This window comes from Salarias fasciatus, chromosome 2 (genome assembly GCF_902148845.1).
Source record: "Salarias fasciatus chromosome 2, fSalaFa1.1, whole genome shotgun sequence".
Lineage (NCBI taxonomy): Eukaryota > Metazoa > Chordata > Actinopteri > Blenniiformes > Blenniidae > Salarias > Salarias fasciatus.
The window spans coordinates 12,584,622-12,612,528 of NC_043746.1; the positions used below are offsets into that span (position 1 = coordinate 12,584,622).

The 27,907-nt window shown below is 41.4% G+C and overlaps 4 protein-coding genes across 5 annotated transcripts; 3 read left to right on the forward strand and 1 right to left on the reverse strand.

Moving 5' to 3' along the window:
• The first annotated feature begins 1,603 nt into the window (after positions 1-1,603).
• tmco6 (transmembrane and coiled-coil domains 6) lies at positions 1,604-24,057 on the forward strand. The gene is made up of 14 exons (XM_030112175.1): positions 1,604-1,631; positions 15,300-15,305; positions 20,197-20,287; positions 20,914-21,020; positions 21,097-21,209; positions 21,293-21,476; positions 21,564-21,668; positions 21,758-21,849; positions 21,937-22,053; positions 22,147-22,261; positions 22,704-22,884; positions 23,017-23,111; positions 23,237-23,404; positions 23,500-24,057. Exons 3-14 carry the CDS (start codon positions 20,197-20,199, stop codon positions 23,626-23,628), a joined length of 1,497 nt encoding a protein of 498 aa, XP_029968035.1. The 5' UTR covers positions 1,604-1,631; positions 15,300-15,305; the 3' UTR covers positions 23,629-24,057.
• Positions 4,417-6,835, reverse strand: arsia (arylsulfatase family, member Ia). Its single transcript, XM_030112164.1, has 2 exons — positions 6,522-6,835; positions 4,417-5,815 (listed from the first exon to the last, which is right to left on the reverse strand). The coding sequence occupies exons 1-2, from the start codon at positions 6,833-6,835 to the stop codon at positions 4,417-4,419; spliced, it is 1,713 nt and encodes a 570-aa protein (XP_029968024.1).
• On the forward strand, positions 13,465-19,111 carry LOC115403287 (nucleolar and coiled-body phosphoprotein 1-like). Of its 2 annotated transcripts, none has more exons than XR_003933198.1 (8): positions 13,465-13,705; positions 15,785-15,837; positions 15,928-16,001; positions 16,252-16,310; positions 16,395-16,560; positions 16,800-18,180; positions 18,251-18,339; positions 18,447-19,111. XR_003933198.1 is itself a non-coding variant. In XM_030112151.1 (8 exons), exons 1-8 carry the CDS (start codon positions 13,598-13,600, stop codon positions 18,477-18,479), a joined length of 1,959 nt encoding a protein of 652 aa, XP_029968011.1. In that variant the 5' UTR covers positions 13,465-13,597; the 3' UTR covers positions 18,480-19,111. The 2 variants fall into 2 exon arrangements, 1 of the variants encoding a protein (XP_029968011.1); XM_030112151.1 differs by having other exon boundaries at positions 16,800-18,176.
• A 928-nt stretch (positions 24,058-24,985) lies between the features above and the next one.
• LOC115401536 (uncharacterized) lies at positions 24,986-27,593 on the forward strand. The gene is made up of 7 exons (XM_030109786.1): positions 24,986-25,025; positions 25,197-25,338; positions 25,431-25,544; positions 25,962-26,018; positions 26,108-26,245; positions 26,340-26,453; positions 26,714-27,593. The coding sequence occupies exons 2-7, from the start codon at positions 25,207-25,209 to the stop codon at positions 26,762-26,764; spliced, it is 606 nt and encodes a 201-aa protein (XP_029965646.1). The 5' UTR covers positions 24,986-25,025; positions 25,197-25,206; the 3' UTR covers positions 26,765-27,593.
• The last annotated feature ends 314 nt before the right edge of the window (positions 27,594-27,907 follow it).

Sequence of the window (27,907 nt, forward strand, 5' to 3'; positions counted from 1 at the left end):
CAGAATGTTTGTGCTGCTTGAATGTGTTTTTCTTTCTGAATGCTGTTACAAGCTGAGCTGAACTGAGAGGGGCTTTTCGTTTTTGTCCCTCCTGATGATGACAGAATAAAACCTCCTTTGTCCAGTTTAGCTCATGAGGATTAGTAGTTAAACCCACCATGCTCTCCAATTGTCAAAAAAAAAAAAAAAATGATGGCGGACGTCACAGAAATGAAACATGGAGATATGAATGGTTAAACTGTTGTTTTTTAAATCTGAAGTGCTGTGAGAAGAAACTGTCGTCACTGCTGCTGTACAGATGAATCGGAACTGAAGAAGTTGAAGTGGACACCTCCATTTCAACACCGATTCCCAGAATGAACAACTCAGTCCTTAGAGTCTTTAAATTCCTTAAAATAAGCTTCACTTCTTCATTTAAACTGACTGGCCAGAAGTAACTAAGTACAGTATTCATGCTTTGTAAAGTCTCATCAATGAATTCATAAAGTTTCATTGCAGAGGTTTTTTTGCTGAAGTTTTTCTCCAACAGTCAAAGTATAGAAATATGACAGCAGTGTGAAAAAGCCTCTGGAGTCTTTCATTTCAGTGAATGTGTGTTTTCTGAAGAGAACAGGTTAATTTTCATCTGATGAGTCAAAGAAAAATCACCCAAACAGTCAGAAATGAAGGAAGTGAAACAAACTGCAAGAAAAACTATAAAAAATATATATATATTGACCACTGAGGAAACTTTTCACAATAACATCTGCATTTTTCTATAGTTCACCTCAGTTTGCAGCTGCTCTTCTGACTACATCAGACCTGAGATCCATACACAAAGTGAAACGTTATCATATAAATATCAGTGAGAAATAATACAGTGTACATAATAGACTACATGGTTCCCATGTGCAGGATGATATGGAGAGGAAATGGGAAGAAAAAAATGGCGCTTGCATTAATTCGAGTTATATCTGAAAAATGCCCAGCTCGACCATCATACATGATTAAGGTCTACATTGAAGCTTTACAGAAAAGCTGCAGAGAAAAGAAAAAATGACAACTCATTATCAGATTTTTTATCACTTTAATGTCTTTAATTCATGCATCCTCTGTACATAACTGACTTTATAACTCATATGCTCAAAAACCTTCATAACTGCACAAACTGTTGTACTGAATGCATCATGGAGCAACACAAAATTTGGAATAAAAAAGTCTTGAAATATTTTAATGTATGTGTGATAATGTAAAGTATATAGAGGTTCTATTGTTTGGATTAAAGCACTGGATCCATTTACTCTTCAACTACATTCTGTGGTTTTGGATACTCCTCCAGTTACAAAGCTGATCTGAACTGTGAGATTATATGTCATGTGGTAACATCAAAATGTGACACAAATTACTGAAGGGACAATTCAGAAATTGTATCTTATATTATTATGTAATCCATTTTCATAGCTCCTCTCATTTCCACTTCGCAGTCTTCTGTGACTCTTCCTCTCGTCGCAGTAACCCTTAGCACAGTTACCTTCAAACTTCTGAAGGTTTTTTCTTCTTCCTTATATGGCTGCGCCTGTTTAAAATAAGCAACATAGTTCAAGCAGAGAAAATCACATTCTACTTTTTCTTCATTCACTAAAATTAGTGATGTAAACATACAGATATTTATCTTTATTCTTCATGAGTGCAACAGAGTATTACCTGACTTTTTGCGATTCTTTACTCTTCTGAACACACAGCAACAACATATCCCCACTAAAGCAATGGCACCCAGTGTAGCGCAGACCGTAATCAGGATAAAATTAAGGTTTTCTGAGAAGAGAGATCACAGTTATATTCAGAAATGTACTTTAGTGCCGAATTTTCACCAGAGTGTTGTGGTTGAATTGACCTGTTATCCTGTTGTTGTGTATTTATACACAATAACATTTGCAATCATCATTAGATCAAATACATTTGGTCTTGACAAGTGCTATGTATCACAAAATTTGGCATATTTTATAGAAGTCTCAAACAATCTGCTGTTTCAGATAAAAAAAACAAACAAAAACAAAACATCCTGTTGTGCAACTTCCACTAAAAGTTTCCTAAACTTAAATCAAATACAAGTACCCACTGTTTGCACACTGATTTTCGGCATGATTTCTTGTTTCAGTTACGAACAAATTTCATCTTTTCAGTATGAGTAAGACAATACAGAATTGACACAAAAAACATATATAAACCGAAAGCTGCAGTTGAACCATAACCGCTTCCTGCCTTTAAAGAACACCCTTCCTTTTCCTCACATCAAAGAAATATTCTTCACTCATTTAGCGCAAATGAATCGTTAGTAAATCAGTGCTGATTGAGTGGGATTTACACCTGCCTTGATGAGAATTAATTTTTTTTTATTGTTCTTATGTATTTTTTTTTTTAATATCTTAAATGACTTGTCATCTTTATCAATTGTCAAAGCAACCAAGAAGAATAAATTGAGGACATGTTGCTTTTTTTTTTTTTAACACAAGTATAAGTTGAAGATTAGATTGCACAAGTTGAAACTTACCTTTAACATACAGTTCAAATGTAACGTCTGTCACATGTAAGCCATCTGAAGTGTGGATCTGCACGGTGTATTGACCCGAGTCCTCCTTCTCCACGCTGATGATCTTGAGAGTCCCATTGTTGATGAAGAACTCTGTTCTGTTTCTAGAAGCTTCATCGTGCCACGTGACCTTCTCCTTCCTCAAGGTGAACACTTTAATGGATGTGCCGTTGATCTCCTTCTTGCACTGCAGCCGATGTCCGCTGGCGTTCCTCATGACTTGGATGAAGACGGATCCGCCAAGAGTGACCGAGCACAGGGACGTCTGTGTGGCATCACATTCAGAGTCAGCAGCTGGAAGAAATGCTATAAAAGACACATTCAAATAAACACACACGTTAAAAAAAAAAAAGGAAGTATTCATGCTGCTGCTCTGGCAAAATGTTTATTTCTTGTGATGATAATCTTACCATGAGCTCCTCCAGTTAACATCACAAGAATGAGAAATGTCTCCATACTTCTGTGTCATCCACAAAACAAATCCAAAAATAGACACCGTTATAATCCTCACCTTAAATGTGCCAAGCAAAGAGAAGAAACACTCAGAGTGGCAGCGCAGGCCGCAACAAGGAAGGAAGTGAGCTGAAAACAGTTGCAGTTCTCTCTCCAAATGAGGCCTGTTGACAGTGTGCGGCAGTGCGCGACATGAAGAAACGTGTTTGGCACGTGACGCAAAAAAAAAAAGCCCTCTATGTTGAAATCACAAGTGTGAAATTGAAAGTGTGTGTGTGTGTGTGTGTGTGTGTGTGTGTGTGTGTGTGTGTGTGTGTGTGTCTGTGTGTGTGTGTGTGTCTGTGTGTGTGTGTGTGCAAAAGACCCCTTGGGGTTCATCTGAAGTTCAGATATCACAGAAGATTGCCTGAGGAGCCTTCAAAATAAATAAATAAATAAACAGCAGGCTCCTGTTTGTGTGTGTCATGAGAGAGGCTGTGTCTGACGGTGTTTGTCACTGCTTCAACGTCTCAGTGAATCAGAAATTAGAGAGAGGCTCCACAGCTCTTGTCAAAGGTAATGCAGGAGGATCCAACAATTGAAGGTTGGAAAACACTCAGGTGGCTCAGTTTACCTGTCAGACCTTCTCTACTGTTTCTACTGATGAAGCCTTCAATAGCGTAATATTCTGAGAGCAGTAACATTTGTTGTTGTTTTTTTTATTTTCATAGCTTTGATAAATGTCACTGTGTGCTTTGTTTCCATTCACAGCACACTGCTTTTGGACTGTTGGAGGAAACTGGAGGACTTGTAGAAAGTCCACGCCTTCACAGGGAGAACATGCAAACTCTAACGTCCCTCAATTCCAACTCATTGAAAGTCTTTAAAAACCCATTCTAAAGCTCTGGCATGATAATTTACTATCAATTTTTAGGGTAATTACGGATGTGGTTCTTCTGGGAAAAGGTTGGGAAGCCCTGCACGACGGGAAGCATCCAACTCAGCTGTGGAAAATGTATAAAGATCAAGTGGCTAAAAAAATAGAGTTAGATTTGTGCTGTATTTCAAGTCCTTTTACTACTGTACTGTAAATAGTGTACATCAATAAATAAAGGTTGAGAAACAGCTTCCATGAATGAAATCTTCTAGCAAGCACGACACTGACAGAGGTAGTCTTTAGGAACATGAACGACAGTTACAACACATTCAGATGATCTTGCCATATTTGTCAGGTTACACCCATTGTGTTATATACAATATTAATAACTGTAACATGATCACATTTTCAGTTTATGTCATTATTTTTTAGATATTTTTCTGTCTTTTTGATACATGAGATATATCATGACTTTATGACTATATCTTCAAATTATCTGTGACAAAACAGTTTGTTTTTTCTGCCAGTCTCGGTCCTTCTATATTCTGTTGGACATTATCCTCATGTTGAGCCTCCTGAAAAATGACCTGCTCTTGGACAGTTTGAGCTTCCTCTTCCAGTCCATGTTCTTTTTCTGGTAAACACTGTCCCAGTTGTCCTCTTCCTCGTCCCCCACCCAGGGGACCCAGGCGCCTCCATTCAGGTGGGGGTCAGCTCGCGGGTCCTCCGACGGATACCTTACAGGCACCGCAGTGCGATTGTAGTACACCAGTCTGGCCAGCAGCTCTTTCACAACATCTGGCCTCTGCTCAGACAGGTCGTACCGTTCGTAGGGATCTCCCGAGATGTTGAAGAGCCACACTGACTTGCGGGGTTCAGAGTGACGCTCCAGGTTCCACCAGCCGCCGGGGAAGCCCGGGAGCACCTGTGGCGGGATCCAGTCTCCATATCCAGGGTCCCCTGTCAGGAGTTTCCAGTCGCCCGCTCGTATGGAGGCCTGGACGGCGGTATCCCAAATGCCGTATCCTTTCTGCAGAGAGCCACTGCGAGCGCGGTTGTACAAAGGGTCGATGTTGTGAAGGATTTCCAGTCTGGGGGACTCCTTTCCCTCACTGATAGCTTCCCACACATTGTACCCGTCAAGCCCCTCGGTCAGGGATTCATTACCGCCGGCTAATCCGACCAGTGTAGGGTACCAGTCAGTAATATGCACCAGAGCTTTACTCACTCTCCTCTTCCTCCTCAGGAGAGGGCTGTGGATGAACCCCAGACCGCGAACTCCACCTTCCCAGTAGGTGCCTTTCCGTCCTCTGAGGGGCCAGTTGCTGCCGCCAGACACCGGCTGGCCGCCATTATCAGTCGTGAAGATAATGACACTGTTCTGATAGTATCCGTACTTGCGGAGAGCATATGTTACGTTTCGAACCGCCTCATCTACAGCCGAGACCATTGCGGCGTACTTCCTTCGCGCCACGTTTCCCAGCCCGCGGTACGGGTAGATGTATTCCCGGGGGGACTGCAGAGGCGTGTGAACAGCCTGGAAGGAGAGGAAGATGAAGAGCGGCTGAGAGTGAGGGTCGTGGCTTGCCAGGATCCTGCGGACTCTCTGTGTGTACAGGTGGGTGGAGTACTTGCCCCTGTGACCCCAGGCGACCGACTCCCCCTCGTGAAGGTCAAAGCCACACAGCTCCGGGCCATCGCAGGACTCGTAGGTGTAGTAGTTGACGCTGCCCGTTAGGGAGCCAAAGTACGAGTCAAATCCACGGCGAGTGGGCAAACACTCCTTCTTGTAGAAGCCCAGGTGCCACTTGCCCACCATGTGGGTGGAGTAGCCGAGCTCCTGAAGCCTCTGGGGCAGAGTGACCTGGTCAAAGGGCAAACAGCTGGGCTGACGGGGACGGATGATGGAGTGCTGCAGACCCGTGTGAATCTGGTACCTGGAGAACGAATGATTAAGATAATGGAGAGAAGGAAGAATTTCACTTGAGAGTCAATCAGTGTAACTGAGCACAGTATGAAGGAAATAACAGTACAGAAGACGGACTGCATAACACACACAAGATTGTTCCAAAATGAATATGTGGGACAAAATATTATTAAATATACCATTGAAAAGGCATAAATAGGTTTGTTTCTAAGACAACTGTACTTTACAACTGGCTTAGATGTGTCCACTGAAAATAAAAAATACCGTGATCTACCATTAAAACTGCGAAAATATGTTCAAAACAACAATATCCATTCAAAACAGGGATAGTTGTACATATTCAACTATCCAACATGGACAAACTAAATCGCAGTGGAATTGTTGTGCTTTGCATATAAAAATAAATAAATAACTATGTTTGTTGAAGATGCTATTTGTGTAAATAATAACACTAAAGTTTTACATTTAATGATCATCCAGAATATCATAAAGTCAGTTTACATACAATAAAAGTTGTACTGAAAAAAAATGTTAATAGTATTCTATTTTATAAGAAAAATAAACAATCACACATTTCCTCACATTTTGACAGCTGCTGTACTACTATTCTTTTTTGCAAATTTTCTTGGTTAAACTCATCAAATGTTCCCAAAGAACTCACTTCAATTTGTTTGAAAAGTTCAGCGCAAACCAGCAACAAGAAACCAGCTCCCTACCTGCCAGTGATGAGCTGACTGCGAGACGGGGTGCAGATGGGCTGGATGTAGTAATTTTCCAGCTTGACTCCATCCGCGGCCAGTTTGTCCAGCACCGGTGTCCTGATGTCTGAGCTGTGGTAGCCGATGTCGTTGAAGCCCTGGTCGTCTGTCATGATGAAAATGATGTGAGGAGGTTGTGGGACAGCAGACCTGTCTGTTAGTGTTTGATCAGCCTCGTTTTCTACCTGGTTGGGGCTCCCCATGTCCCAGGTCAGATACCCGAGGCTGAGCAGGCTCATCATGGAGAAACCGGTCAGAGCTGCGGTTGCCATGGTTCCTGAGGTTCTTCAGATCACTCAAGTTTACAAGTATTGAGGTTCGCTACTCAAATCATGGTACAGTACCAAAGTTTAGGAGGGAAAAAAAAACAAAAGAAATCCTCTTGACAGATGTCAAAAATGACCCTTTATGCAGTTGGATGTCTTCTGGGTGATCCTAAATGTCCTCCAAGAAAAGCTATGCATCCATCCTCACTGGATATTTCTGCCTCATTTGAAAGAATTTCTCATTCCCGAGTGGTTGTAATAACTCCACCCATTTGCTTTACTGCACTGCTGAAATCACGCCAACCCCCCAACACACACACACCCACACACACCCACATCCACATAATCTCAACTACATCCAGGTGTTAAAGATGACTTTACATCTCACTGAACTCACTACTAAATCTGGACAATTTTTCAGGGAACAAAACATAAATTTGTTGAGTACCGTTTTGTTGGTTTTGGCTACATTCCATATAAAATGTGCTTCAAGCATGAGATCGGCCAAAAGATTCATGCCTCACACACTCCTCTTCATTCCCACTGCTTCATGGACATTTCAGTAAACCGCACGGCAAATTGCACAGGTTAGTGGAGAGCAGAGAGGACTCCTGCCTCCGGCTGACAGAGGGTCTACAGAGAAAGACCCTCACTCAAAAAAAAAACCCCAACATGTTGTTTAAAGGGGAGATTTGAGTCCCGGGGCGACTGCGGGGCCCCACAGACACAGTCAGAGACACTGTTCCCTCACTCCACTGCCCAGTCCTCACAAACAGCCTCTTATTATTCCTAATGTTTTATTAGTGCTGCCAACCTGAGGGGAGGCTCTGATAACATCTCTGAGCGAGTCAAAGAAGTACTCTACAAAACATTAAAAGGCACTGTTGAGCCCCGATCGCGGCTCCTGGGCCATCAGAGTTTATGATCTGGAGACACTCATCAGATTAACGTGACGTGAAAATCACTTTAGGACTGAGGAGAACTTCAGAAAAATGTGTAAAACTTATTAAATATGAAAAAAATATATAGGAAGTTGGGGTCTTAAAGTTAATAAACAGTGTGTTCACTATGGAATTACACTTCATAGTTTGTTTGTTTGCAGTGACGCTATAAGGTCCAATTACACTTTTCAATTTAGTCCAAATCTCTTGGACACTTCAAGGTCACTAAGGTAAAGCAGAGAGAAAAACAAACGTCTGGCTGGAGTCAGACATTGCTCAACGTGCTGGATGGTCAAACACCGCACCTTGTAAATGTTGATATAAAGACTTGTGGGGACGGAGGTCGCAGGGCAGCCAAAAGGAAGCGTGAGTCTCCCCCAAAGGGCATGGAGTTGTGGCTGGGCGTGTTTGCCCAGCAGCAGCAGAGGCATCTCAAAGCTTCAGGTCAAACCAGGAAACAGCGAGAAAAAAATAACTGAGCTGCACCTGAAGGTCGACACCGGTGTGTTTATTTATGTATTTTTCCTAGAGGGAACTGCTATAAGACATCTGAGGGCCCCAAAAAAAAACGTTGCTACAGGTCAGATACTTCACGTTACACAACTTGTGTGTGTGAAGCTGATATTAGTTCATGGTTCGTAGTTCAGCAATGGGTTAATGTCACCTGTGAGGCAGCAGAGACGAGTCGGACAGACAGTCATTAATATATCTGGGTGACTTTCAGGAAAGAGAGCGTCTCTGGACACACTGGAGAGATGTGACTCATCTGTTTTCTCCTGGCCACAGGTGTAACTGTGCAGCTGGCCAGGTCAACAACACCTCACACTCAGCACCACAGAACAACAAACAAGCACACACAAATATCTGCCTATTTGTCATCCTGTATTGTGAAGAACTATTGACACCAAAAGATGCATCAGAGGTGTTGTTCCTTTTTTTGAAATGACATTTACCAAAAAATGAAAAAATCTCCAAGAATTTAACCATCAACCAAGATATGTCTTCATGTCAGTATTTTTAGATGTTGGTGTTGCAGAAGTTGAAGAACTTCAGTGACCCTTACTAAATAAACATTTCTCCTCTGGAAGCTATTTTTTTCACGGTTATTTGTTTGGATTTATCTCAGGCTGTAGCTAAGAATAAGAAATAAATTATTTATATTAAACAGCGGTAACAGTCCTGTTCCGGGAATGGCACCATTCGAACCCAGTAAACGACCGCGTCAACACGTTAACAAAGGTCACTCTGCTTTAATGAAGCACTCACACTGCGTTGTTTTTGGGCTCAGTGGAAATTAAAGTGCAAGTCTGCAGATCGCATTCTCAGACTCTTAAACCACTCAGGTCATGTTTTTCATGTCATTAATCATTCCGCTGGTCACCTCAACGTACACGCCAAACACACACAGTCACAGTTTGGTTCGCCTTTCTGCTAAACGCCTGATGGATATTTTAAAATGTGACAGCAGCTACTTAACTATGTGTCATAGCTGTCTCAGATTTGAATTCAGATTCCGTCCCGATTCTACAGTTTCTCCCATGTGAATGTACAAATCCAGCTATGACAAATTGGATTCAATTAAACTGAATTAAATACATGTAAAAAAATATATATAGTTTTATATTTCTCCTACATTAGAGTAGAACGATAAAACACAGGTCTGCACGGTTCATGGTCTGGCCCCACAGTGTGAAGGTCCGGGGGCTTTTCTGTGTGGAGTTTGCATGTTCTCCCTGTCTGTGTGGCTGTGGCTGTTTTACTGGTAAATTTTTTTCACACCATGTGCTGATGAAAAGTAATTCAGGTCACGAAAAAGCTCAAAAAGCTTTGTTTTCTTTATCATACACTCACGAACCTGCTCACACACTCACAACATGTTGTCATTTCTAGAAGATATAATAATAGGAACAAAGTCTGCATATGAGGGTCCCCAAATTGTAATTATTGGCTGAAGGGGAAGCTGAGACGGAGGGAATGGCTGCTGCCGCTCAGTGTCTGCGTTTGCCAGATGTTGGCTTTGGCTAAAGGAAGAGGCGCTGTTACCGAATACGTTGGCTGCCCTTCATAATGAACACTACCCCCTTTCTAATCACCGTAGCCCTGCCGGTAATCCTGCACATTACTCCCCCTCTCATCCCGATTTTCTAATCTGAGTAAGACTGCTTGGAAGTTTTCTTTTTTTTGTTTTTTTTCCTGTGCCCCAGCCATAAGTCAAACCCTTTCATCCATGTGTGTTCAGGTTGTCACTTTCCTGCGATGCACAATCGTGCCCTTGTTTCACAGCTTGCTGGACATTTCTCTTTAGACCATTTTTCAACAACAGTCTATAAAACCAGGCGCAATTATGTAGATCAGCCGCAGTCCTCTTTGGTGTGACTGCCAAAAGAGACTCACATAGAATTTCTCACACAAACCACACAAAGCCAGAGAAAACACAGGAGAAGCTAAAGTTTCAGCTGACTATAAAGATACACACATGTAAATCTAATCCCTACTCTGATTTAATGACCAGGAGCTATTTTTATCTGAAAACAGAGAAGACAGTGAAGTTTGATTTCAGACTTCTGAAGTGCAGCTATTGTTGATTCTCTTAGCTAAAATCTTTTTTTTTTTTTCGCATTAACATTTTCAAGACGTTTTTGTCCATCCTCACAGCCATCTTTTACACTGCTTTGAGAAGTAACTGTACAAAAGCAGATGCTAAACTATCTCCTCACCCTGAAACTTCTCTGTCCAGGCGGATCTGGGGTGGCTGCCCCCAGTAAACTCATCCTAAAGTTCAGCTCTTCATTCTGATATTGTGTGGTTTTGTTTTTAAGCGATGAAGATTTGTTCCTTCTGGATACTTTACATCACCGCATCATGTGACACCAAGCGGGATCTCACAGGTAAGGCGGGCGCTGAGCGCCGGCTCCCGGCCTTGGCTGAGGATGTGTTTGATTTGGCTCTGGCGGAGCTGCAGCAGCACCTGGCCTGTCAGGTCCAATACAACATTTCATAAAGACTCTAATACAGAGCCACATGTGGAGGAGATTCAATCAGAAGATATTGAGAGAACAATCTACAGTTACTACATTTATAGTTGTTTATTTTTAAGTAGTCTCCCAACATGCTGCCTATTCTCTCATGTAAAAAAAAAAAAAAGTTGCAATGTGTAACTTATTGACTACTGTAGGAATGTGGCAGTGCTGACAGGCAGTGACACACCTCTCTCCGGTTGTAGTTGTCGGTAATTACCTGCAGAGAGAGCGCAGATGTGTGTCGCTGAATGGAGGGAATGTAAAGTAGATTTATTTCCTGTAAAACAGACGTCCATTCACAAGGGTAACCTGTACAAATATCCAGGTCATTTTACTGCAACGTGTCATCAAATATAAAGGAAATGTTCCACTTCTTGTGCAAGAAGATGTAAAGTCATAGAGTTCTTGTTGTTGCTGCTTTACTTCTGTTGTTACTTCAGAGTCTAAAATATTGTTAAAACATATATCAACTTCTTTAGAAGTTTAAAGTAAAATAAATCTCAGGAAATATTATACTTCCCATTCTACTATTTATTTTATTAGACTGAAACCTAGGTGGTCTGTACCAGAAATGCTCTTAAAATAAAAGCTGAGTCAAACTCATAGCCAGATCATTAGTCCAAACCAAAAGTGTGTAAAAATGTTTGAGTTTCAGGGTAGAATGGCTGTGGAAGATGGTGAAATCAAGCTGACCCACTCACGCTGGGTTTGGACACACCACTTACCTTTCCTGCCCTCCTAATGAATGGCACTCTGTTATTTGGTTGTTTTGCTCCGACTGACCCTCTGCTTACCCGCCACTAACATCTAGTGTGATCCAACATCTAACCAAAGGCTCTCTCAGATCTACACCCTCATGGCTTGTTGAGCAAGTCTCTCTCACCAGAAAAACAATAAAGTCACTATAATTACTCAAACACACCTGAAGACTGTAGGCCGACCTTCCAAGCAAGTTTTCATATGAGAAAATCTTTTTTGGATAGTTTGTGGATTGTCTGGCTTCGTGAATCAGTTTTGTTTTTCCTCTCATGAATAGATTTAAGAGGAAAGCTGAGTCAAGAACTCTGCAGCCACAAGAGAAAGAAGTGAAAAAGGAACGTTCGTTTTGCGACCTGTAGGATATTTGTCTTATTTCTTCTGGTCCATGTTTGCTCTCTCCTTATTTCTAGCTTTTCACATCTGTAATCACAGCTGCATATACACTACACCCCGGCATTCTGTGTTGCCATGACTTTTCATACAGTCTTAACTTACTTTTGAGCAGCTCAAATGGAGGTAGTGAAAAATGTATTTTTAAGACAAAGACATGTGTGAGTATCGCTTCTGCTTAGTGTCACCAGAGATTCAAGCCTCTGTGTGAAAAGAAACAGATGTGCGTTGGGAATGAAACTACATTTAACACATAGTAAGGCTATTTAAAAAAAAAAATGCTTTATTTTAAAGGGATACTTCAACATTTTGGCAAATTGGCCCATTTAGCGCAATTCCTTAGTCATTTCGAACAGCATACTTACTTTTTTTGTGAGGGCGAGCTATTGTTTATCCAGAGGTGAGTCGGGGAGGTTTTCGGGACTCACACAATGGAAGTGGGCAGTATTTTTGCTTCCCCTCGTCAAACTCATCAAATACACAATCCAACAACCCCAAAACACTTTGGTGGACACGTTGTAATTCGCACATTCACTACGCTGTGAAATATTAATCCAAAATTATGAGATTGAGTTGTTTTTGTGAAGATTGCTAAGACGGAACTACTTACTAAATATGGCGTCTGGGCGTAGTGATTTCAAAAGAAAAAGTAGTTGCCAGTATTTGCTTCAGTGTCATAACGCTACAATATTATTTGTTGGTGTTCCACAGCGTAGTGAATGTGCGGATTATAACGTGTCCACCAAAGTGTTTGGGGGTTGTTGGATTGTGGATTTGATGAGTTTGATGAGGGGAAGCAAAAATACCATCCACTTCCATTATGTCCACTGCGAAGCCCTCCTCGACTCACCACAGAATAAACAAAAGCTCGCCTTTCACAAAAAACATTAAGTATGCTGTTCGAAATGACTAAGGAATTGCGCTAAATGGGCCAATTTGCCAAAATGTTGAAGTATCCTTTTAAGAAAAGAAACTGCTATAAAAGTCATTACACAGCACATAATTAATAAAACAACCTGCTAAGAACCTCCAGCTCCATCTCACTGACTGCCTTCATTCATACAATCCCACCTGTCACCTCCATTCATCAGACGATAATCTCTTTTTCCTCTTCTTAGTTGCTCATGAGAGCCACTCTCAACTGAACTCACTCTTCCAAGAGCTTTGTGACTACATGGTATAACCTCAACACATTTAAATCCCTCATAAAACCCCCATATGTTTATATCTGCAGTGTTTGGACTGTTTCGTGCATTATCATTGTTATTACTACTCTGAGACGTTATTTAAATACCACGTTGTACTTTTACATGAGTATGTCTGTGAAATCTTATTTAAATCATTGTATTCTCGTCTCTTGTCTCTAAAGGTAAATGTACTGTGGTCTAATGAGAGGTGAATCGTCTATAAAAGATACCTGTAAATACTACATGTTTGCAGCGTGAACCTGAACGCCACAACTTACGAACTACATCTCCCAGGGTGCATTGCGGCGCCGAGCAGAACGACATCCTGCGGTGAAAGTTCAACGTGGAAACATGCGGGATCCAGTGCCTGAGTGTTTCTGAGTTTGAACCTGATCTAGCTGCTCCTGCTGTCAAGTTTCCCCGGCCTCCAGCTCCGCGTGGCCGCTGCTCGGTTTTCCTCGCTCGCTCAGAATGTCCGTGAACGCATCAGAGCCGGAGCTGATCCAGCTGATCTTCTCCCACCTGAAGGAGCATGGGTTCCACTCAGCTGCAGAGGAGCTCCAGAGGCTCAGCCCACAGGTCGACACTGCACACACACACACGCGCGCGCGCGCGCGCGCGCTGTAAGACTTTGCAACGATGTTTCAGCTGCCAGACCTCGAGTCAGGGTTCTTCTCTCGCGTGTTGCTGTGTGTGATTTACTTTGACGAGGTCCGCGTGCTGTGCCATTAAAAACTGCTTTAGAAGCTTGATAGTCACTCCAATGAAGATAATGATGTTTAAAGACTGATCTGATCTGTCATAAAGTAGTCGAATGAGAGGTGAACATGTGGACTCTGGAGGAAATCGTTTATATTTACAGTAATAATATCCCAGAGTGATAGTTTTGCCTCTCGCATGACCTTTTTAATAACTTTAGCTGGACTTTTGTAAAATGTTTTAAATTTGGTTTAGGTAGAACGTTTTAGCTTTTGTCTATTTTTTTAAAATGCAAAGATTCAACATTTCATTAATTCCTTTGAGAACTCTATTATTTAGAATGATATTGGACAATGCCTTATAGTTTCAAGGTTCTCATGTGTACAAGTGTTCAATGGAATTCTTTCTCTGCTGTCTACAGAGAATGTCAACATTAAAAATGAAATGTTGTATACAAAGAGTCAAAGAGCAGTGCAATAAAACAAAAGAGAGACTATGCAGTGCATGAGCAGAGTTCTGCAGAGTTATGTAAAGTGTTATGTACAGTAAATCCTGAGTGCTTCCCTGTGATGCTCTCAGCAGTCTTTACTACACTCTGCAGGTAATGCAGCTTTAGTAAACGCTGAAGATCCTTGGAGACAAACTTCCTCAGGAGGTACAGCTGCTCTTGAGCCTCTCCTTCCTGAAATCAACAGAGAGCGTCCTGATGGAGGACTCTTGTTTTCCTGGTGGGAGAGGGGGGTATTTGAGGGCAGCATTGATGAGTCTGAGGTGGGTCTGCCGGGCTGGTAGGCACACTGCAGGAGTCCAGAGCGTACGGTCTGCTGCTCTGGATGTGGGAAAACACCACTCTCTCAAAACGCTTCATGATGGTTGAAGTGAGAGCTTATGACCTGCAGTCACTCAGGCAGGTGGGCGGGCTCTTCGTGGGATCGAGGAGGATCGTTGTGGCTATAATATCGATATAACTTACAAGGAGAGAAAAGGATCTCCCACCTCAAAGCAACTCAAGTCATTTGCATAGTTTATTGAATAAGTGTCGTGCTGCTCTTTGCTTTCACTTCTTCAATTTCAGTTGAAAAATCTTCATATTTGTTCAAGCATGTCCTCACCTTCTGGAACCAGGCCAACAATACGGAAAGTCTTAATGTTGACTGGTTATGTAAGTCAAACATGAATTAGTAGGCTATTTGTACAGCTTTGTCAGAAGTAAACAACAAAGCACAGTTTTTAGGCAGATTGTTTTTAATCTATTACATCATTATATGAAAACTGACATTTTCTGGACTTTGGGGTTTTGTATTGTCTTAAAATCTGACACGTCTGCAGTGTTTGCCTGGATAAGAACATTGTATCGCTGTCTTCTTTGCCTCGCTTTATCTTCTCCTTCCTCCTTTTTTACATTAACCATCTCTGCGTCCTTCACTACAGCCTTGAGCCTTTTCTGAGGTCTTCCTCTCTTGTTTTCTTGCAGCTCCATGTCCTCCATCCTCTGCTATCTCTCCTCAGCTCGCCTCTAAGCCGTCTTAAGCCATTCATTTAGGATTCTGTTAGATCTGTTTCTTATCACTAAAATTTATTCTGCTCACTCTCAATAAAAGTCTCAGAATCTTCATATCTGAACCTGAAGTTTTTTTGCACAGTGACTCTATCTTTTAAACCAGATTGCATTGAAGTAATTATTTTAAGTTTGTAAGCTGCCAAAATCAGTGTTTTGCTCTCAGAGAGGCGCAAAATCCTAAATGTAAGCTAAGGCTGTCGGATCTATGATTATACCTATCGACAGTGACAGTCTAATAGTTGAAATGATTTGTTATAATGAAGTTGTACTGTAACAATAACTGTTTAACTACACTACTTCTTTACACATTTCTGCTTTACTCTTTCTGTATTATCATCTGTAATGAGCTTCATTAATCAGTTCATATTCTTATTGTAAGTTTTCTTGTCTTCGAGCAGGGGGACACAAAACTGTCTTCATCCCTACAAGACATCTACAGTTCATGGCTGAAGTAAGCACGAGCTCGCACTTATTCTCAGAAACAAACGCTCTGAATGGACGCCTGCTGTAACAACATGTCCGCCGCTTCCTCTCCTGACAGGAACTCCAAAAGGAAAAAGCATTCTGCTTCTGCCAAAACGGCCAAATCAAAAGGCGGAGGAACACCAACCAAAGGTGCATCTTCTTTTTTTGTTCATCCATTGATATTTTGTTTCTTTAAGAGACTCACAGTCATGTCTGGGATTCCCGGAGAGATTCTCTTTTGCTTCACATGATGCAAATTTACTGCTTATGGAGTTTTTGCATCACATTGCAATCATGGATATCCCTGCTTTAGAATATCAGCAGTAATTTTAGGGCGTTTCAGAGACACGTGGTGAACCTGCTGAGTGTGGTTTAACTCCTGTTAAACTTTGTCTTCCAGCTAAACGAACCACTTCGAACAAGAAGGACAAACCTCCAAAGAAGACCGAGACAAAAAAGGTGAGTTTTCTACTTGTTCGCTTCTGTTTGTACGGCGCATTCAGACTTCACCCGACACACACACCTGTTTCTTCATGTTCTCAGGCTGTTCCAGCGAAAAGGAAAAAACGAGAAGGGAAACCTGCCGGGGATGTCAAGGCAAAGAAATCAAAGAGTAAAGGAACGAAGAAGACTGCAGGTGCAGAGGGTTCGGACTCTGACAGCAGTCTGGATGTAGAGAAGTGGAAGAAACTGCTCCTGACCATGACGGGTAGGGAGGAGTGTGTGTATGAAAACAAGTGTGTGTCTGAGCGAGCTGTTGATGTGTGGAGATGCTGACGTCGACGGTCAACCTGCTAATTTCACTAAATGAAATGCTGACGGCGTTTTCCAGTCGTTTTCCTCTCCTTCCACCTCCAGGACAACTGACGGGACGACACCAGCCGTGAACAAACCTCGGAAAACAGCAGCAGAGTCTGTACTGTGATTTGTTTTTTTTTCTGTCTGCAGAGGCTGACCAAGCCAAGATGGACAGCATCAACGCTCTGGACTCCACCGCGCCTGCGCCCAAGAAGAGAGTCAGAAAACCCCGAGCTAAGCCCTCGGCAAAAACGGCCTCTCCCGGCCAGACGACTCGCGGGGCGGATGAAGCCGGCGCAGATGGGGAGAAGAAAGCTGCGACACCGACGAAGACGAGTTCACCCAAAAAGAGCCAGTCCATAAACACGACGCACGCCACTTCCTGCAAAGAGAAAGCTGCAGAGGACAAACCACCGGCTTCCACTGTCTCTCCTTCTGAACAAAAAACGACAAATGTTTGCGAAGAAACGTCTGAGCCCAGAAAAAAGAAGAAGAAGAAGAAGGAAAAGGAGGCGGGTGATGCTGAAGTGGAAGGAATTCCAAATGAGACAAGTGAAGATGGAAAAGAAAAAGATAGTAAGGAGAAAAAGAAGCACAAGAAAAAAGTCACAGAAGAGTGTGTTGATAGACCAGTGGAGAGTAAGAAAAAGAAAAAGGGAAATAAAGGAGATGATGAAAAGAATGACACTGAGAAGGATGTAGTGGAGAGTAAAAGTAGCAGTGCTGGTAGCGAGGACATATCGGAGCCAGCAGTGAAAAAAAAGAAAGCCAAGAAGAGAAAAAATGAAATGAATGATCTAGAAGACAATCTCGCGCACACAGAAGAAAAAGAAGTCAAGAAGAGAAAAAAGACTGATGCCGGTGAGGGATTTTCAGAGCAGGTGGATCTGAATGAAACGGTTCCTGGCAGCAAGGAAACGCTGGAGCACAAAGCCGAAGAAAAGAAAGCAAAGAAGAAGAAAAAGAGGATAAATGGTGAGAATTCAGAACAAGAAGTTTGTGAAAACACAGAACCAAATGACAGCACAGCGCTGACAAATGACAAGATTGCAGAGTGTGAGTGTATTGAAGACAAAGCTGAGAAAAAGAAAGCAAAGAAGAAGAAAAAGAGGTTGGCTGGAGAGGGGAGTTTAGAGCTAGAAACATCAGCAGTGGAAGAGAAAGTCGATTCAGAGCAGATTGCTGAAGAAATGACATTGGGGAAACAGAAAAAAGACAGTGTTGACATCGAGGGAAGTCCTCAAGTGAAAGAAAAGAAGAAGAGAAAGAGGGACAGCACAGCTGGAGAACCCCAAGAGCACACTGTCGAAGGAAAGACGACGTTAAAGGCTAAAGCTGAGCGTAATGGCTCGTTTTGTGAGGAAGTAGCTGAAGACAAGTTCACAACAGAAAGCAGCTTGAGCGATGAAAAGCCGATCCAGACGCCTGAAGGGAAGAAGAAGAAGAAGAAGAAGAAAGGGGATTGTGCTGACTCCGAGCCGCTGCCTCCATTCACCCTGGAGACCCCACTTACAGACAAGAAGAAAAGTAAGTTAAAAAAAAAAACATAACTGTTTGAATTGAGTTTAATGTAATAGCTTTTTTTTCCCTTCTTTTCTCAGAAAAAAAATCCACTGTGATCCCAGAAACTCCTGAAGCGTCGCGTCAAGGTGCTGCAGCAACGCCGACTGCCTCAAGTAGCCACAAAAAGGTAACGCGGCTCCGTCCTCCTCAAGCTACAGGCTCATAACTCCCTGACCGGTGTGATCTGCTTTGATATTAATAATAATGAATCGTGTTTTTTGTGGTTTCCCACAGAAAAGGAAATCCTTGGAGAACACAGAGTTGTGAGGATGTTTACTCCTTCGTCCCTGCTGAACCAGAGGAGGAAGGCACTTTGACTTCTCTCCCTTTTTCTGTACTTATGGTTGGAAGAATCGCTTAAATCTATCAAGTGACACCTTCGTTGTGGTACTTTAAAAACAAAAAAGTTTTCTGTTGTACAATTGTTGTCTGCTATGTTTTTTTTTTAAACTTGATATCGATATCTTTTATTGAAATGAATGACAGTGCAGCAGAAGCCATTGGTGTGTAATTCATAAACTGATCATTTGGAGGAGAGAGAAATGCCCCTTTCAGTCTCAGGAATTTCTATTTGAACATCTCCAGCAGCGATTATGTAAGAACTGGTATGTCACGTTTTTATGATCATTTTAAATCAGACTATCAAGCATAGATAAAAAAAATAAGAATCAGATTATCAAATTGATCCTGCCGTTTTATTTCTGTATACTTGCATGTGTTTTATCGATTTCCCATAAAATGCAGACATTTTGTGCAAATCTTTTTTTTTTCTTTTTTTTTAACAAATTTTGTATTTATTCACAGTAAGACTGTTTTTACTATTTTGGTATTGGAACAAAGCTCTGCATTTGAATTTGTAAAGACAGTTTTAAATGTTTGATACAGCCTTTCATCATGTACATTGCATTTTTTCATAAAATTAAACATAGTTTTTTAATCAACTATGCCTGTTCTATCTCTTGTCTCTGGTGTTAAACATATGGATTTTGTGATTCGGATATCATCCAAAATATTAACTGCTATTAAATCTTCTTTTGCAATGTTTAAGACATAAAGGTTAAATGTTCTACTTAATGTTTATGGTTTGAATGGTCTTATTTAGAGTGTGATGGTTAAAGCTGTAGTATTCAGTCATAAGAGTCCCGGGTTATTGGGATCTCCCCTTATTAAAGTGAATTTCACTTCAACATAACTGCTAAATCCATTTCTATTTTACTCATTATTTAAATTACTGATGACAGGCAGTCACTTGAAATACTGAAAAAATCTACCTCGTATCTATGGATGAGCCATTGCACTGGGTGATATGAGCATACAGTTTAATTCAGGGCCAAAGCACTAAAGATATCAATGGATAAATGGGATCCTGGGTTCTGTTTCATCTGCACCCACCTGAGAATGCATCCGTGACTAGAGGAGGAATAACATCGTGATAGAAATGTCTTTAAATAGAGAGTAAATGTCTGGAATCTTAAATGCATGCAAAGCATGAGACAATGAGAACAAACAAAAGGACAGTCAACACAGTGGGACACAAAGCAACCAAAACTAAACATACATGATACAAAAATGAGAAATATGTGACGGTATGATGACGGATAAGAAGCAAAAGATGTCCAATTTCCTCTGAACCTGACAAAAACTATAACAGCAGGGTGCCAAATTAGGCAAAGACACAAGTACCCGTCGTCATATGTTGTTGGCATAGACTGAGAATTCTTTGTATGGAAGAAGGTGAGAGTTTGGCTGTTGTGGGAACGTTTGTCTGCCCTGGAGTGAATGAAAGAAGCTGCAGCACCGGCCAGTGGCAGCAGTGTCCACTGGGTGGCGCTGCAGGAGCAGTGGCCGCAGCAGCAGCAGCAGGTCAGGACAAACGGCGAAGAAGAGCACATCCGCTCAGTGACGAAATACGAAACATAAAGAGATACTGATATTTTTGTTTTGTTTGTTTATTTATTTTTTTCGTTAATTGACTGACTTCCAGATGTGGAGGTTGAATAAAGTTCGTCATAAAGCTGGTCGACATCCGGAGAGTTTGGAGCAGCTCCGGCTGAAGAGACGAGAGCAGGAGAAAGGTGAGTTTAATCCGTCCGTCCACAACGACAGTTTGTTTACGTCTCATATTCAACTCATTTTAACTCATTCAACCTCTTCATGATCGATCATGATCAACGCCACTTCTGTAACTGAACATAACCGGTGATAAAAATTCAGCACTTTTTTTTTTATAGGATTGACCAAATCACACTTCACGTGATGTATAGAACCTACTAGGGAGGTTTATTACACAACTTTTTTTATCCGTTTATGATTATATATTGCCAATTTTTACTGTAACGTCACGTTGAGATGGTTTAATTTTGTCATACATAATCAGGATGATGACAGTTCATTCATATCCAGCCAGATTCTGAACCCCTTCCACTAACTCCAGGATCAGATCCATCCGTTCAGCCTGGTTTCATAATTTTAAGAATGAAAATATATATTATAAGCAGTTTTCTGGACATTTGTGGCCTACTGGAAACACGATCCTCAACAATATTCATCATGCAGGATTTTTCATTCACTTGCATTCAGCATGAGTGAACTGGTTCAGACATATTTCCCTAAATTTGACCAAGCTTACCGGAGGGTGTCTGGGGTGACAGATCACTTTCATTTGTATAAAGTGTAAATTGTTTTGCTCTTTCTGCTGCAGAATTGAGACAAGCCCGCAGGGACAAGCAGCTTGTGAGCAAGAGACTCCTGGTGAATGAAGATGAGGAGCCGCCAGATGTTACCATGGACACGACCTCAGGAGGAGAGGCGAGCGACAGACATTGGCTGTCGGTTTGAATGAAGTGGAAGACCTTCCTGACCTGTGAATTCCATGTGTCTCCAGGATGTGGTCAGATCGTTCCACAGGCTTCAGCACAGCGGACTGGACAAGGGAGCCCACTTGAAATCCTTGAGTAAGGCTCTGCGAGACCCATCAGCACAGCTCACCTTCATAAAGTATGATTGTAATTTCTGCTGCTAATCGCAGCGTTTGTGTCTCGAGGGTTGTGTCTGTCAATGAATTTGTCATTCCTGTTCAGGCAGGAGAACGCCATGCATCTGCTGGTCGGCCTCCTCACCGGCTCGGACGCTCAGTGCCGTCTGCAGGCTGCACGGTGTCTTCACGAGCTGTCCCACTCTCCCCACCCCGGTGTGGCGGCCGCCTGTCTGCCCGCCACCCCCTACCTGCTCACCTACCTGTCGGGCCCCAGCACCAAGTTTACAGTGTGTCTCCGTTTATACCAACATGGATATAGTCATTATTTAACCATGCAGAAAAGTTTCCATGTTTGTGTGTTCGTATGCACACAGGAGCTGTGTCTCTACACTCTCGGTAACATTTGCCCAGACGGTGATGCTGTGAAAGAGAAGCTCCTGGCTCAGGGAATCATTCCAGCTCTGGCTAACTGCATGGAGGTAAATCAGCATGCTGCTTTGTTACTGTTTAAATCAGTTAGAGCGGCTCAGCTTTAACACATTTACCAGATGTTTTTCTGTCTTTCCAGAATCAGAGACATAACCTTGCCGTTGTGGAGGCTGTGGGCTTCACTCTCTCTCAGCTTCTCCAAACCAAAGATGCTGCTGTGAAAGTCATCCCGTAAGCTCACTCTGGACTCTGGACTCTTAAAAACATTATTTTGTGATGGATTGTTGACAAGAAACCCAAGCGTGTCTCTGTTTTCAGGTTTGTCCTGTCCTCCAGCTTACTGCCACAGTTGCTGTCAGTCTTGACGCCTGACCCAAAGTTTGGCCTGGCTCCTGCCATCGAGTGTGCGTGGTGCTTACACTACCTCACATGCAGGTGAGAGCTTCCAGAAATGGAGTCGGTGTGTGTTTCTGTTCGTATATAATATTACATTCATAACTTTTCATGTAAATGGCTGTCTCTTCCCAGCTCTGCCGATAATAGAGAACTGTTGGCTCAAGGGGCGTTGCCGCGTTGCAGTTCCCTCTTGGTGTCACTAGGTGGTGCTGTGGCCGAAGGAAAGACGGAGGAAGGATTAGAGCTGGTAAAAAAAAAATTGTTCTTCAAATACAGTGTGTGTTTGTATTACTTTCTGTTTGTGTATTTGTGTTTGGTTTATCTTATGTCTTTCAATTCGCACATTTATTGAGGTACTTATTAATATTTAGCTTTGTATCAATCAAGCATCACCTTAAATGTCTATATCTTATTTACTTAAATAAACCTCATATTCATGTTTTGAAATTAATTATCTAAAACTAAACTATATGTATTTGACTGTCAGTCTTTATCTTGCAAAAATGTTTGCTTTAAGAACATTCATCCTAAACATTTACTATGTATTTATTTTTGATGAATTTCCTTTTTATGACAGTTGTAAACTATATTTTTTCATCCATGCTCTCAGAGCTATTCCTGAAGCTACTTGTAGCTGTGTTGTCTTTATTCCACCTGAATGGCAGTAAGCTGTAACGTGTCCTCTCCAGCTTGTCTGCCCACTGCTGAGGTGTGTTGGAAACTTACTGTCCTCCTGCCCACCGGAAGACCTGAGCGCTCAAGTGGGTGACGTTCATCTCGTGGTTGCTCTGTGCGCTCTCCTCCAGTACTACCTGCACACGGAGCCATCACTGGCCAGAGAGACCACCTGGGTCCTCAACAACCTCACAGGTTCGACCCTGATCTCTCACCTCTGTTAAATCTGATAAACACATATTCACTGGTTTGTGTGAATTTACCCAGAATTCGATCATACAGTGTCCCCTATGTTTTTTTTGTTTTTTTTTTTTGTTTTTGTTCCAGCTCACTCTGTTGAGTTCTGCTCTGCCCTCCTGACTCTCAACTTGGTCCCAGGACTGATCCAGCTCCTGTCTTTCTCTCAAGGAATCAACACCATGGTCAGTGCATGCTGGATCCAAACCTTGATACTTTCAGTTGTAGAGAATACTGTTTGTTCTAATGGTCTGTGGTGATGCTCTCAGTGGTATCTTCCACCTGACCTTTGATCACATGTTGTGCTTAGGTACTCAATACTCTAGCAAATGTTGCCCACAAGAAGAAGGAGTTCTGTGTGGAGCTGGCGCAGCTTGGACTGCTGTCTGCACTCAGCACCACGCTGAAAATGGCCCATCAAGACATCGTGACCCTGAGTCTAGATGTCCTGTACATGATGGTTCTGAGCAGCTCACAGGTACATTAAGGCACAGTCAGACTGAAAATTAACCATCCTCCTTCCTTTGTACCAAATTCAGTCAGTATGTAAAAATGTTGTTCTTTCTTTGTCAGGTATCAGAGGAGTTTGTGATACAAGGTGGGATTTCACTGCTGGAAGCCATTCAGTACAACGGTGAAAGAGAGATGAGGCGAAGGGCTGCATTCCTGCTGGAGAACCATTTACTGCCCCCCCAGCAGTAGATGGACGGGTGGATGGATGGATGGATGGATGGATGGAAATTCACCTCACCCCTGTTGTGATGCAGACTGATGAGCAGGGGCAACGTCAATTACGGGAAAACACAGGATGAATTGTTTGTTTTCACATGAAATGCCATTTGGAAAACAATGTAACCATGATATGATGAATTTCAATGTGATGTAACGCACTGGTTTTATTTATTATATATCTGAAGATTTGGTACTTAAATATATACAGTATTTCCACATGAACTTTTGCTCATATTTGTGTGTATGTGAAACGCTGAAAAGGAGTTGTGTATTATCAAAGCACATGTGAAAGTGGAATCAGTGGTGCATATTGTGTGTATTTATTGGATTCTCTATGACTGACTTAGGTTTTTACAGTGCAGCGGTTTTGATACTGCTACTTCTATTTGTCAATCAATAATAAAAGCTTTCTTTTTAAACTTGTGATATCAATTCTGTCCAGTAGATGTCAGTGTTGGTAAAAAAAAAAACCCACCGTAGTTCATCAAATGAACACACTGTACATGGACATCGTGTTTTGTTTTTTGTTTTTTTGCCTTCAGAAGAACAAATCTATAAATTTGTTTACTCTTTATTTAACAAAATCAAAAACATACTCCTCTTGGAAAAAAAGAGATTTGTGTTCAGAATTTTTATATTAAATATTCAAGCTGAGTCTTTTTATTTTACATTTTATTGCTAAATCTTGACTTTGAATGTCGGGGACCCAGTTCAAACACAGGTCATGTCCTGAAGAGGGTCCTTAAATCGTTCTAAATTTATTTGCTGTGGCTTCTACAGTAAAACAGAATAGACACAATAATAAGATTATATATTATATTGTTTCACTTTATATATTTATTTTCAGCACAGTTACAACATCTGATGCAGTTTAAACTTTTTTCTTGCATCACATTCTTTTCAATTCAATTGTGACACTTAATAAAAATATCTACACTAAACTGATCAGTTTTATCAATACACTGCTGTCTCCAGTGCCATTATATTACTCCAGCTAGGCAAATGCTTCGATATCTTTTTTTTTTTTTTTTTTTAAGTTCAGGCCAGTTGTTGTAGTTAATAAGTTAGTTAGTTAGTTTTTGCTTGTTTGTTTTTGTTTCAAAGAACATCTTTAACTTTGTGGAATATGAAATTGATCGTTTCACATTTCTGTCTTTTATGTCTTACTGACTTAAAAAAACACTTTTCTCAATAAACACCCACAGAAAACTCACATTAATAGTGTGTGTGGACACACAGCAGCTCGGACCTTGAAAACAGTCTTAAGCCCCGCCCCTCAGGAAAAAAAGAAAGAAAAAGAGGAATCGAACGTCTCCGTTTCCTCTTTCCCTCCTCAGCATTATCTGGTACTGGGGCTCCGCCAAAAGGTGGGTTTCTGTTTTCTGTTCACTCTTTCAGACATTGGAAGTGTTACTACATTCTTCTATTTAACTGTAGTGAATGGTTGAACAGTTTGCCAGCTGTCAGATCATGAGTAAAGAAGGAGAATGTATCTGTTTAGATTGAGTTTTCCTCCCACCCACTGACTCTGCTTGTAGTTTACTGGCGATGGAGGAAAGCGAGTCAACAGCCAGAGAGAGAGCCACAGGAGGGGATGGAGGGCGGGAGAGCAGCAGCAGGATGCTGAACTCCAACAAGCCTCTGCACCGCTTCCTCCAGAGGGAATCCAGAAGTCTTGGGGTAACACATACCACAACCCCACTGCTATTCAGTGTGTATTGAAGACTGAGCAGCTCAAAGTAAACACACGTGATTCAATTCCTCTTTTCCAGATCGTCATTCTGATCTTCGGCTGTGCCGAGCTGCTGATGGGGTTCCAGCTGGCATACGCCGGAAGATCCATGTCCTCTAACGCAATCTACGGCCCCTTTTGGGAAGGAACTCTGGTACGGAGCACTCTGCTGACTTACATGATCTGCATTTCAAATACCATGTTGTGATCATTTGTGTAAGTGTGTAATAATGGTACCGTGATGCTTGCAAAACTTTCTTTGCGTGCATCTTCTGTCTTGCATTGTCCAGCTCAGGGCTGCACAGCTCTGGACTGCATTCCCAGCTGACAGTGAGAGAAGGCAGAGTTCATGTAGGACAGGCTGATCACAGCGCCAACACAGAAAAGACACACAAAAGAACACACACTCACTGTCATGCTTTGGATTTTTCAGTTCCAGCATTATTCCTCAGCCTGTTCTCTTGATTTCCAATCAGCGCCTAAATGCTCCTCAGATGTTACTATGGCGTTTGTTCTGGATATGAACTTCAGAGGAATGTTGTGCCATAATTTGTTTTTGTTTGCTTTGAAGTTTGCTGTCTGTGGAAGTTTGTCCATCTACACAAACAGAAATCCGTCCAAGAGGATGGTAAGTGTGCTCGGTTTATCTTTTCACTGTTATTCAGCTGCACACTATCTGAATAATCCACCGAATCACAGTTCAGCCGTCTCTCCCAGGTGACCGTGTGTTTGGCCATGTACCTTGTGTCCATATCTGGATTCTTCGTCTGTTTTGGCTACAGAATACACATTTTTTGTTCGTCTCCTATGATGTGGTACAGAATAGGATCCTGGCCCTGGGGATACAACAGAATGGTGGGTTGAGGGTTTTTTTTTTTCTGAATCAAATGTATAACATTCATAATTCTACAGTGTTTCAGTAATTCTGTTTGTCTTGGTTTCTCTTCAGATGCAGATTTTGAGCATCGAAGCCTTGTTGTTCGTCTTCTCTGTATGTGTGTGCGTGATTCTCATCTTTCTGAGCGCAGTCGCTCGTTTTGCACTAAAATCCACGCACACCCAGGTGACGCTCCTTCATTCTTCATTCCTTCATTCTCTGCTTTTATGTCAGATCAATCTCTGATCTATTTATTACATGATTTTTGAATGTTTTTTTTTCTTTATACAGTATTTTGTTTTTGTTGTGAAGCACTTTGTGATTCTGATCTGTGAAAAGCGCTGTATAAATAAATTTTACTTTACTTACTTATTATTGTCTATTTCAGTTCACACAGTTTGACTTTATGATATATTCTCAACCATCATTAAATTTGTTCTCTCCAGGTTGCCATCCGGACGGTAACATACCAGCAACGTGAAACGACGTCTGATTGAGCTCACCTGCTTCACGTATTCTACAACCACTAACACATTTCTATGTGCAGCTGTTTGTTCTCTGTGAAAAACGTCTTTAGTTTCTGTTGACTGGATCATGTAAGTTTTCACTGAGCCGTATTTTCAGCTTTTGTGTACAGATTGTTTTAAATGAAGGTTATTTTAAGAATCTCATGTGAGCGAGACATTTAACAGACTTTTTATCAGCAGTGAGATTTTCTTTTCTGTGTTTGCTGAAGGATTCATGGAAACTACTACAGTATTTGCAGTACAGTATTATTATAGTAGTACGGTATTCAGATTTTATGTTACAGCCTCAGAACAGGTCACCAACCCTAAAACCTGCCAGATAAAGTATAAAGAGATAAATATTTTGTATGTACTTTTTTTTTTGATGAACAGAGGTCCATATATTTTGCCACTATAAGTGAATTTCAAGTGTTTTATTGAAGTGTTTGTTTGTGACGACCCACATTTTCACATCATTTCTACTGATCACTATTTCAAAGCTTTCTTGTTTCCAAAAATGTGACCATAGTCTTAAATTCCTTTGTAGCTTCCTATCAGAAACTGTTACAATCTAAATAACAGCAGATGAAAATAAAATGCTGCCAAAACGATGTAAAAAATATCAAGACCAGCTAAACCTTTCTGAGAGAGTCAGAGCAGCAAAGCCTTCCTTGTCCATTGCTTTGTTTCATTTTTATTTCCACTAACACGACCAGGAGAAATATTCTTACTGGAATATGTTTACATGTAATGAGTCTGCTTGCTTTTCAAAACGTTTAGCTTTATATGGTGCAATAAATGTGTTTTGTGTTCTTGTCTATTTCTATTTTATTTTGTGGTTGATAAATAAATCCCCTGAACTGTGCCCAGTGTGCTCATAACATAAAAAAAAAAAAAGGTACAGCCGTTTGACACGTAAATGCTTCTTCTACTTCCAGAGAAACATAAAAATAGGGCTCTGGGATCAGGCATGTGAGGTTTTTCAGTTTGGGATTATATTTATATTGCTTTTGTTGCTCTTTTGACACATCCTCCTGTACGATGATGCTTCCCGTTTAAATGGCCGTACATGGATAAAATACATGTCAGCAGTTTTATTTGGTTTAGTTGTGCGTCTACTTTATTCCCCGAGTC